Here is an 11,530-nt window from a genome sequence, read left to right on the forward strand (position 1 = left end):
AAAGCTTTCAGCTCTCTACACACAGCTTCATCTTCCTGGGAGCATGAAGATACTTAAATCATGCAGCTGGAAAAATGATTACATGGTGAGAGTGCTGTGTTAAAACACAGGGACTTCCTGGTGGCGCAGTGGTTAAGAATCCACCTGCCAATGCAGGGGACACGGGCTCGATCCCTAGTCCGGGAAGATCCCACATGCCGCGGAGCAACTAAGCCCGTGCGCCACAACTACTGAGCCTATGCTCTAGAGCCCGTGAGCCACAACTACTGAAGCCCGTGTGCCTAGAGCCCGTGCTCCACAACAAGAGAAGCCACTGCAATGAGAAGCCCACGCACTGCAACGAAGAGTAGTCCCCTCTTGTCGTAACTGGAGAAAGCCCACGTGCAGCAACGAAGACCCAACACGGCCAAAAATAAATAAATAAATAAATTAATTAATTAAAAAAAACCAAACACACACACATACAGTTATCCCTGTGTATCTGGGGGGGATTGGTTCCAGGACCCCCTGCACATACCAAAATCTGTGAATGCGCAAGTCCCTCATATAAAATGGTGTAGTATTTGCATATAACCTACATGCACTTTTCCATGTTTACTTTAAATCATCTCCAGATTACTTGTAATACCTGATATGATGTAAATGCTATATATGTAGTTGCAAATACAATGTAAATAGTATGTAATTAGTTGCTTTCTGGAATTTTTTTTTTTTTTCCCGATACGCAGGCCTCTCACTGTTGTGGCCTCTCCCATTGTGGAGCACAGGCTCCGGATGCACAGGCCCAGCGGCCATGGCTCACGGGCCCAGCCGCTCTGCGGCACATGGGATCTTCCCAGACCAGGGCACGAACCCATGTCCCCTGCATCGGCAGGTGGACTCTCAACCACTGCGCCACCAGGGAAGCCCTGGAATTTTTTTTCCCCAGAATATTTTTGATCCACAGTTGGTTGCATCCGTGAATGCAGAACCTGTGGATATGAAATGCCACTGACTGTTCATCCAAAAAGATTGTTTTATAGAAAGCAGTTACCTTTGGAAATGTAGTCTTATTCACATATATGCTGCTCTTTTCCAAAAGTGATTTAGCATTAATATTTTGGACTTATTCAAAAATAGTGGCTGTATAAAATTTGTCAGATTTCTTTGTAATCACACTTGTTTTTGATCAAATATAGCGTTTTCCCTTGAATCACATACTTTTATCATCAGAATTCTCTGCAGATGCCTGTTGCTTATTAAAAAAAAAAAAAGGTTCCCTCTCAAAGATCAAAAAGTTTGTCAGTGTTGATATTCCAGAGCAAAGTAATGCAACTCCAAAAGAAGTTGTGCACAAAGGCCCTGTAATTAGGGTAAGTGTGTAACCCTCCTAAGGGAATTACTTGAAAGGAAACAGAATTTTCTCGGATGTTCAAGTTCTGCTCTGTTTAAAAAGATTCATAATTTTAAACCCATCCCTGGTTGTTGATGCAAGTCTGGAATATCTACCAATGTCTAACTCAAAAGACCAGTAAGGAATTTTAGGTATTCTTTTTTTAAAAAATAAATTTATTTATTTATTTTATTTATTCATTTTTTAGTTTTTGGCTGCGTTGGGTCTTCATTGCTGCTTGTGGGCTTTCTGTAGTTGCAGCCAGCGGGGGCTACTCTTCATTGCGGTGCATGGGCTCTAGGTGTGTGGCCTTCAGTAGTTGTGACATGTGGGCTCAGTAGTTGTGGTTCGCAGGCTCTAGAGCACAGGCTCAGTAGTTGTGGCACATGGGCTTAGTTGCTCTGCAGCATGTGGGATCTTCCCAGACCAGGGCTCGAGCCCATGTCCCCTGCATTGGCAGGTGGATTCTTAACCACTGCACCACCAGGGAAGCCCCTTAGGTATTCTTTTTAATGCACAAGTGCAGGATCATGTGTTTAGAGATAATTAAAACAGACATGCAAATATAAAATGGTAATTGGCAGGCACAAGAACTATCATCACTTAACGTGACTGAATATTCTCTGAGCTCCTTTCCAGCTGTCAAAATAAACAACAACGATGTGGCCCTGGGGAGGGAGGCAGGCTCTGGAGTGAACATGAGATAATTCTCTAATATTTTTGCTAAAAGTCCAGTTAAGAGAGCTGTTAATTAGATTATCTCATTCTCCAGTGTTAAGCAGTAGTGATCCAAATCGACTCACATATAGAAAACAGGTGAAGATCTTTGTAGAGAAATAGTTAAGTTCCAGAAGGAAAAAAAAACACCTGATCGTGGGTGATAGGGGTCATCTGCATTGATTACACTCTTCCCGTCAGGCCCACACAGCTTTGTGCACTCAGCTTATCACAGTCCCTGTCTGTGACTCCCTGCATCAGTAGAGCTAGCTGGATTCTTATATCCTTGTCTTGTAATTTCATTCATTCCCTTCCTCACCCACCTGCCCCTCTCCACTGCATTCTTCCTCTGCGTTTTAAGGATGTTACTGTGTATTCTCAGCCTAGCAGTCAGAGTGCTCCCATTAAAACCTAAGCCATGTGGTGGTGGTTCACTTCTGAGACCTTCTGTGGCCTCATCTTATTCAAAGTAAAAGTCTGGATCCATTGAGCGGCCTACGGTCTGTACACACGCCCCCACTGCCACTGCCTCTCACCCCCACCCCCCACCCTCTCACCCGCTCACCATGCTCCAGCCGCACTCCTCCTTACTGATCTTGAACACACCAGGCACGTGCAGCCCTTAGTGCCTTTGCACTCGCTGTTCTCTGCCTTCAAAAGCTCTTCCCACAAACATCCACATGGCTCCTTCACTCGTTTTCTTCAGGTCTTTACCCACCTGTGGCTTTTTCAGTGGGCCTTAACCTGTACCTTTCCGACACACATGCATACCGCTATCCCCTTTCCTGGCTTTTTTTTTTTTTTTTTTTTTTCATACGCGGGCCTCTCACTGTTGTGGCCTCTCCCATTGCGGAGCACAGGCTCCGGACACGCAGGCTCAGCGGCCATGGCTCACGGGCCCAGCCACTCCACGGCATGTGGGATCTTCCCAGACCGGGGCACGAACCCGTGTCCCCTGCATCGGCAGGCGGACTCTAAACCACTGTGCCACCAGGGAAGCCCTCCTGGCTTTATTTTTTACCTTAGTATGTACACTTCCTTAATACACTTATTTTACCTATCTGTCTTTTGTGTTATCTCTCTCCTCCACAAAATGTTAGTTTCCTAAGGGTAGGAATTTTTTTCTCTTTGGTCACTGCTGTCATATAGTAGTTGCTCAATAAATATTGAATGAATGAATGAGGGGATGAATGAAGTATATTCCCCTTTCCTTAACACTGCCGCTGCCTTAAGATGTTTTGAGTACTTTTTCTGTGGAGGTATTTTCAGCCTAGGTTTTTGAGGCACCTCCTGCTTCTATAGGTTTAGACTCTTCTTCACATTTACCTCTTTGCCACTGTACCCAGCTCTTCCAGTTACTTCCAAAACTTCTTCTGGAACCTTGAGCTCTCTGTCTCTCTCTCTATATATATACCTACATATACACATACATACACATATATCACACATATGTACATACATATATACATATACGTACATTTGTGATATACATGTGTGTACATATATATTGTATGTATGTGTCTATAAAATCTTTGCAAATCTCGGTATCTTTATTGGTTCATAGAAATAATTACTATTTTTCCTCCTGTATTAGCTCCACTATGTTTCCAATTTCCACTCTTTTCATTTCCTTGGAAAACTTCCATGTTATCCTCCCAACATGTGTGCCCATCCTCCGCAGTAGATGGCAAGCTTCTCGAAGTGCAGGGCTCAAGTCTGATCCCCTCTCAGAGACTCATGCAGTACCTCCTACAAACACGTGAAGGTGCTCATTGCATGGTTTTTTGAATTAATATGATGCAATTGAAAGATACCAATAGACTTTATTTTTTAGAGCAGTTTTAGATTCAAGCAAAATTGGACAGAAAGGACAGAGAGTTCCTACACACCTCAAACCTCCCCCCGGCCATGTGTACCCACACAGCCTCTCCAACCATTAACATCCCCCCTGTTGCGGTGCATTTGTTACAACTGATGAACCAACACTGGCACAGCATTATCACCCGAAGTCCATAATTTACATTAGAGTGTATGCTTTGTTTCGTACATTCTATGGGATTTGACAGATGTATTATGACATGTATCCACTCTTATAGATAGTATGATACAGAATAGTTTCACTGGCCTGAAAACCCCCTGTGCTCTACCTTCCAGACCTCTGGCAACTCACCACAGTTTTGCCTTTTCCAGGATGTCATGTAGTTGGAGTCGTACAGTATGCAGCCTTTTCAGATTGGCTTCTTTGACCTAGTAATAATATGATGCAATTTTGAGTCTTCTTGGCCCCATGAAGTGTGATATCTTTGTCTTTCTTTGACTAAGGATACTCACTAATGGATGAGGAAGGGAAACCTCAGTTTGAACTTGAATACGTTGCTAAACAATGAAATGCTTAACTCTTGATGATATTTAAGGAATTAAGTGAACATATTTCCTTCCTGCTGTTTTCGCTTCTCTTTAAGCTTGCCATGAAGTGGATGATTCATCTGTCGTTGGATTAAAGTATTTGTTTCTTGGTGCCATACACAAATGTCTAGGGAACTCAGAAGATGCTGTCCAGGTAAACTGTTCATGTGGTGTCATGGCTAAGGAAACTAAACTGTGAAAACCTACATGTACGCTTGTGAATAAGAAAAAGGAGAAAGCATTACATAAAGCCAGTCTCCCACTGCAGTGTGAGTTTCACCCACTTTATTTGATTAAGGTCATCTTCTCAGATGCCAGAAGTTGATGATGGTTCATACTAGTTTTTAATGTGACTTCAGAGCCTTAGAATACATCTTCACCTATGGGCTTCTTTTCTGGCACTAGCTGTTTATCAAAGATGACAGCCTCAATTGGAGGAGGAAGAAATGAGGAGGCAGACAGTTTTGAAGGAGCAGAGTGAAGCCTCCTAGCTCGGTAAATACAAACATGATCAGGCATGTCAACCTGTGTCCACTTTTCCTCCCTCTATAACTGCAGATTATTGATGCATTACTGAGGTGAGGTCTAGAAAGTTGTTACCTTAAGATATTCTGTGAATATATTGTATGAAAAAGAACCATTCATTATCTTCAAATGTAGTTGGAGGGATTTTTCTGAGTTTTTTGTTTGGTTGTTTTTTTTTTTCTTTTTTCTTTTACATACATCCAGGTGTTATTTTGATTATTCTTTGAGAGAGTTCATGTACTGTAGTAAGAGACTTTGGCTTTTAAATCTTAGGGTGTTGATACACTTGTATTATAATTTTAAATTAATTTTCAGTGTGGGGTATAATAGTTATTACACAGCTCTAAATAGCTTATTTTAGATCATATGCTTAAGTATCAGTAAGATACAGTCAAGACATCTGTCAAGAGATGGTTCTTGGCTTGTTTACTTTCTGTCTTAAATATTAAAATGGAATGTTCAGATTTGGAGATGCAGATAAAGATGTTCTCTGCAATAAAATCAGTAGAGGCTGGTGTGTCAACTAGGAAAATAAGTAGCACAAATTGGGCTGACGGATGGGTAACATATACTGGCGCAAGTTCACCAGACAGGTATGTAAAGGACTTATAAGATATGGATGAGAATAAATGGGAAGGAACAAAGATGCAGAAAAGGAGAAAATCTGATACAGAATACACATCCTCCTAAAGATGTGATGAGACTTGAGTAGGAAAATGAGCCTAAGTAGAGAAATGAATTAATTCCAAAAATATTCGTATTACTTTCAGTTCTTTCAGCGAGCTGTTAAAGATGAGTTGTGTCGTCAGAATAACTTATATGTTCAGCCATATGCTTGCTATGAACTTGGCTGTCTTCTGTTAGACAAACCAGAGGTAAGATCTTATCTATTTTCTTAAATTATGTTCATCAGCAAAACTGTGCAAGTGAACAGGCGCAAAACATCCTTCATTTAAAGTAAGTTGATTGAACATAGTGTTTTTTTGTTTTGTTTTCCTTGATTTCACATAGGATGAATCCAAGAAGCTATTAATCCTATCTCACTGTGTTTAAGGAGGTAATCTCTTCCCTGGAATTAGAATGATAAATGTAACTTTGGGGACAAAAATTCATTTGGGGCAAAATCATTGCCTTTTCTAGAGTGGTATGGTATGATGTAATGTGGTTTATTCAGAGTACAGAATGGCATTGTGATTCTAGCTCCACCATTTATTTTTATTTAGTGTATGATGTGGTTAAGTTATTTAACCACATACCTTCTTCCTAATCTGTAAAACAGGATAAAAAATACCTTCCTTGCCAATTTAATAATGATTGTAGTGAGAATAAATGAGGATGGTGTGTAGGATTATTTAAAAATTTTTAGAATACCTTGTAAGTTTGATGGTCATCATTAAGATGCATATTTAAGCACAGTGGGGCAGTTTTTTAAAAAGTGAATTTTAATAATGCTGGATTTGCTTGGTACCTTCTTTTAGAAGCTCAATTACATAGTATTGACTGTATAAAATTCTAATTTTCAGTAAATTCAAGTCAGCCTTCAAATATATGGACTTTTTAAAAGTTGAGCTAAATCAACAGAAATATTCTAGCCTAATCCTTAAATATGTAGCTTATCTTGCCAAAGATAGACTTTTAATTGGTAACTCTTTTCATTTGAAATTCTAATTTTACCAAAATAGAAAATGTAATTTTTATGAATTTTGGTAGAAACTTCTAACACCATATTCTTTAAGGAAATTTTTACTCTTAATGCAGCCTTAAAATATATACATAAACTACAAGAAGACTGGTCTGTCTCTTGAAAAATGAAGTTGATATTCTCAATCAGTAATGCCTTCAAAAAAACTTACTGACTTCAAATAAACTTAAATTGTCATCAATTTTGGGTTTTTTAGTAAGATCTTAAACTATTATACTCTTCTAAAATATGACAGCCCTTTATAAAATAATAATGATGATTATGAAAAATTATCAAGTAATGCCTTAATGTAAACATGTAAACAGCATTATATTAAAGAAAAATGGAGTCAGTATGCTTGGATGAGCACTTGACTCCCCTCTGTCACTGTGAATTTTTTGAATTAATGTATCTTCCTATTATAACGTTTTCTGCTTGAGTGTATATAAATATATATGTTAAGAGATAATGTGCTTTTCTTACATTCATAGACTGTAGGAAGAGGCAGAAGTCTCCTTCTTCAGGCAAAGGTAAAAATGCCTAAAATGCTCAGTCTCTCTCTTTCCAGTGACCCTTCTTATCCTCTGTAGTGTACTCTGGAGTCTGAATTCAAGAAATTTTGTGAAATGATTGTCCTGGTTGGTATTTCTGGAGGGGAAACTGATACCTCAGTGAGCAGTTGATTTTTAAGTGAAATTACACATGAAGCTCCTATGAAATTGCTCATCCTGCTTTATAAAAACTCTTCTCATTTGAGTGGGAAAATAACTGTTGATTTCATAACTGTGTTCTTGAGTTAAGAAGTTCTAACAGCAACTTCCAATGAGCCCAGCTTAAGACTACTGTCCCAGGAATAACATGAGGGAAATTTTCCAAAGACAGCATTAACAATGCTCAGTTGACATTTTAAAAACGGACACAAAGTTTGAGGTTTGGGAAATAAGAAAAATCAAGTGAATGCGAAACCTTTGTTAGGAGTGTAAGGAATTTTACTTTGGGCAGTACAAAGCTTGGTGTGATTAATACTGTAGTATTACAGACAGCTTAGCTAATACTCTCTTTCTCTTGTCTTGCAGGAGGATTTCTCTGGCTACGACTTTGAGAACAGATTGCACGTCCGCATCCACGCTGCTCTGGCTTCGATGAGGGAGTTGGTTCCTCAGTGACAGACCCGAAGTTCCCGCTCCGTCCCTCCCCACACAGGTTCTGCACTTTAAAAGTAGAGGACACAGCTCTTATGAAGATCAGCTTTTCTTCTGAAAACCATCTGGGCCTGGGACACATTTTCTCAGTTAGGTTGATGTATTAAAGATCTCCTCTTTTAAACACATAGCTAAAAAGTAATAATGACGATGATAATAGTAATAATAACTAAGCACCTGGGGAGAGGGTTAAGTGACCTTGTTCAAACATTTTAGTTTTGTGATTTATTACTTTTTAAATAAAATTCAACTAAATATTCAACCTGCAATCTTGTAGGAATGCCTACTTGAAGCACACATCTGACTGGGTAACACTAAGAGGTACCTGTAAAATTATTAACAGTATCACAACATAGCACTTATATTGTGTTTTGAAAAAAAAAAAGTGCTAGTTGTTTTACTTTATCCTCAAACTGTTTCTGAGAATGACATAGCACAGATGTCTCCATTGTCCAGACAATGAAACTCAGGCACAAAAAAGGCGAATTGACTTATCGCAATTAATTATTCCTGTTATTATGGAGTAATGAATAGAATGCAAGTCTCCTAACCACATACCGAATATTCTTTCATTGTAAAAATATATATATATATGTTAATAACCAGGATTCCATGTTTTCTTATTAAAAAACAAATACTCTTCAGCTGAAGTTGTCATCCTTCTCTCCAGATTGTCTACAAAAATGTTTCAAAGGTCAGACACTTTTATTCCTTTGACAGCCAATCAAGTGAAAGCAAACAGAAGATAGTTTTACAACCGAAAGTATAGCTATTTTGCTAATTTATTAGAAGACCTAGTCTATAGACTGTATAAATAATACCTACATTTTTGGTGTTTCCTTTTCTTTATGATAAATTGTCTAATTACCAATTTTTGGAAATCTTGCAACATATTACTTGAAAAGGTTATTCTTGAATGAACATAGATTCTTTTGCCTCAGAATATTTGCTGATGAAGGATTCACTGGACTATCTATTGCCAGGATTTAATCATTTTCCCCTTAGCTCAGGTTATTGATATTGTAAATAGAGTTCAAAGTTATTTTTTAATCCTTCGTTGCTGATTTTTATTGTCACCAAATTTACCTCTTTGTTCAGTACTGCGCACCTGTGGTTTTGAAGACTCTAAATACCTCAGTCACTTAAGAATTTCTGTCATAATTGTGTGACTAACCTGGCTCAAATCTTAAGGTTAGATATTTCTTAAAATTTATGTTGCAATAAAGAATATCATCTTGGGGTGTCATTTATTTACATATCCTTTTAGCTGAAGTATGATCTCATGCGACGTCAGTACTGTAAAATATTTCTCTTCAAAACAGACATGGAAGGAGCAGCTCGAATGTTGGCAGCTTTAATCTACTTCATCTGGTTTTGAGGGAATAATTTCTTCAAAAGAAATGATTGTTCCTCACTGATTTTGGCTAATCTATCTTCATGTTTTCTCACTTCCAAAATGCTTATTAACAATTGACTTTTTTTCTAGCCTGACTGCTGCAGGGATTTTAGATGCTAGCCAGAGAGAAAATATTTCTATCCTACTTTCATGAACGGGAAGATCCAGAAGTCAGGTATCAATAGATGCCTTCTGAAAGGAAACATTTATGTCTAAAAATGTTAGATACCTGGTTTCATCAAGGCTGAAGGGAAGAATGTTATGAATCTTTAAAATATGGCTCTTGCCATTTTGTTGTCTTTTTGGCTATAGTATATGTGGCAAACTTCTCAGTTATGATTGTGGAACATTTAGAATCATGAAGTTTTTGCTCCAGAGTTCATACTTAATTGAATTTTCAGTTCAAATGTTGTTTGAACTATTTTTCAGTATTGAGAGATTACATAAGGCCCCATACTTTAGAATTTAAAAAAAATTCCTATATTAACTGCTTTAAAAACTTTTATTTCTCCAGAGAGATTTCAGGATTTCAAATAAGTTTGTGTTCAGTTCACTTAACTGAACACACACCATTAGAACACCATCCAGTAAGTCTTTGTTAATAGTATGTTTATAGGACAGGTGCATTTATAAACTGTCTCTTCTAGGTTTGATGCATGATAGCCCCTGTGGTTTATCTGGGAACCTGGTGATAAAGCACGGAGAAGGGGTAGACAGTGGTTCTGAAGACTCTAAAATAACAAAACCACACTGTGAGTACACTGTACTGTTAGAGTCACTGAAATCTGAGTACATTTTTTTTAGTTGAGTAATTCATAACGGTTCTGGCCTTCGTGCTGTGACTTATCCAACCTGTGAGTTACTGTGATCTGCCTGGAAACCTAGTTTGGTGTAAATTGCTCTTTACCCCTCGCTGATGAAGAAAATAATCGTATAAGCAGAACTATTTGCATCTATATGTGCTTTTTTATGTTGGCATCACTTCTTCCCCTTTTCCTGTTTTGGAGGCTGTCAAATGGATCTTCTAATTTATAAGTGTCAGATATATTTTTGTATTAGATTGTGCCTATGATGAGAGAAATCTCTAATGTATATTTTATGTACTCGGAACACATGTATAATTTGATGCACTTTGAGGCATGGTCTAGTACTAATCATGTAATATGCATCTTTGTGATTAATGTGTTTAAGGTTTTACTTTTACTGGGTTAGGTATCTTTTTGATTTCAGCACATGATAGCTAAGTATTTGAGTAAAGAGTTATTATTTTCAGATGTCACCAAAAATCAGAATATTTATTGTCTCATATTGTATAAGTCAATTATTTAGAGAATTTGCACTTTTATCTTTCTGCCAACTCAAAGGACAATGCATACATGATTTTTAAAATACATACACACGTGCGTGTGTGTGTGTGCATACATATATGCCTTTGCCATGTAAACTTTCCTAGTCGATTGCTTCCTTAAGCAGATTGTGGTGGCAAGTATTCAAGTATGGCTCCTTTACCTATGAAGATATATGGTCACACAGTCATAATGTAGTGTTTGGTATTTCTTTCTCTCTCTTTCCCTCCCTCCCTCCCTCCCTCCCTTCTTCCCTTCCCGTATATTTTGTGGAAAAAAATCTTGTTAAGCCCAGATCCTTCCAACAAGATACATAGTAGAGGGAGGGGACTTGAAGCTAGAAAGAGGAAATACAGAAAGAAAAGGGCGGGGGAGGGGGGAGCAAGAGAATGGAAAGTTGGTCCATAAAAAATGTGCCTCTTCGGTTAAAGTGAGCAAAAATCACACAATTGGCTAACATGTGAAAACTAGCAAGGGAGCTGAGCTCTATTTCCTAGTTGACTGGGGTATTCAGTAGAAGCAACACACTTGTAACGTAGCTGAACTCTGGATTACACTTACTTTCTCCTCCCTTAGGCTAGTGGTTCTCAAGTTTTAGTTTTACAAATTATCCCTACTCTGAGATTCTGATTCAGTAGGCTCTAGGTAGGGCTTAGGAAGATATTTTTAACGGGCTCCTTGGCTAATTCTAATGCAGGTGGTCTACATTAGAGAGACATTGCCCTAGGTTATCATCTTTTGGTAAGTATTTAGTAAATCTGGGAGAAGAGTCAAACATATGGCAAGGTTATGCATATTATGGGGCCACTGAAAAAAATGCTTCTAACCCATTGGTTTTCTAAAGTAGGAGATTCCTGAGCTGAGTTTTAAAGGAGGAGAAGGATG

The 11,530-nt window shown here is 38.3% G+C and overlaps 1 protein-coding gene across 2 annotated transcripts in view; it reads left to right on the top strand.

Moving 5' to 3' along the window:
* TTC39C (tetratricopeptide repeat domain 39C) overlaps positions 1-8,547 on the top strand; it is a 106,221-nt gene extending 97,674 nt beyond the window's left edge. For both annotated transcript variants that reach the window (XM_081252534.1, XM_081252535.1), the window contains 4 exons: positions 4,552-4,649; positions 5,791-5,895; positions 7,193-7,231; positions 7,778-8,547. In XM_081252534.1, the coding sequence (XP_081108660.1) occupies positions 4,552-4,649; positions 5,791-5,895; positions 7,193-7,231; positions 7,778-7,867 (332 nt within the window). In that variant the 3' untranslated portion in view covers positions 7,868-8,547. The remainder of the gene's footprint in view (positions 1-4,551; positions 4,650-5,790; positions 5,896-7,192; positions 7,232-7,777) is intronic.
* The last annotated feature ends 2,983 nt before the right edge of the window (positions 8,548-11,530 follow it).

Source organism: Mesoplodon bidens, assembly GCF_964165515.1.
Source record: "Mesoplodon bidens genome assembly, chromosome: 13".
Taxonomy (NCBI): Eukaryota; Metazoa; Chordata; class Mammalia; order Artiodactyla; family Ziphiidae; genus Mesoplodon; species Mesoplodon bidens.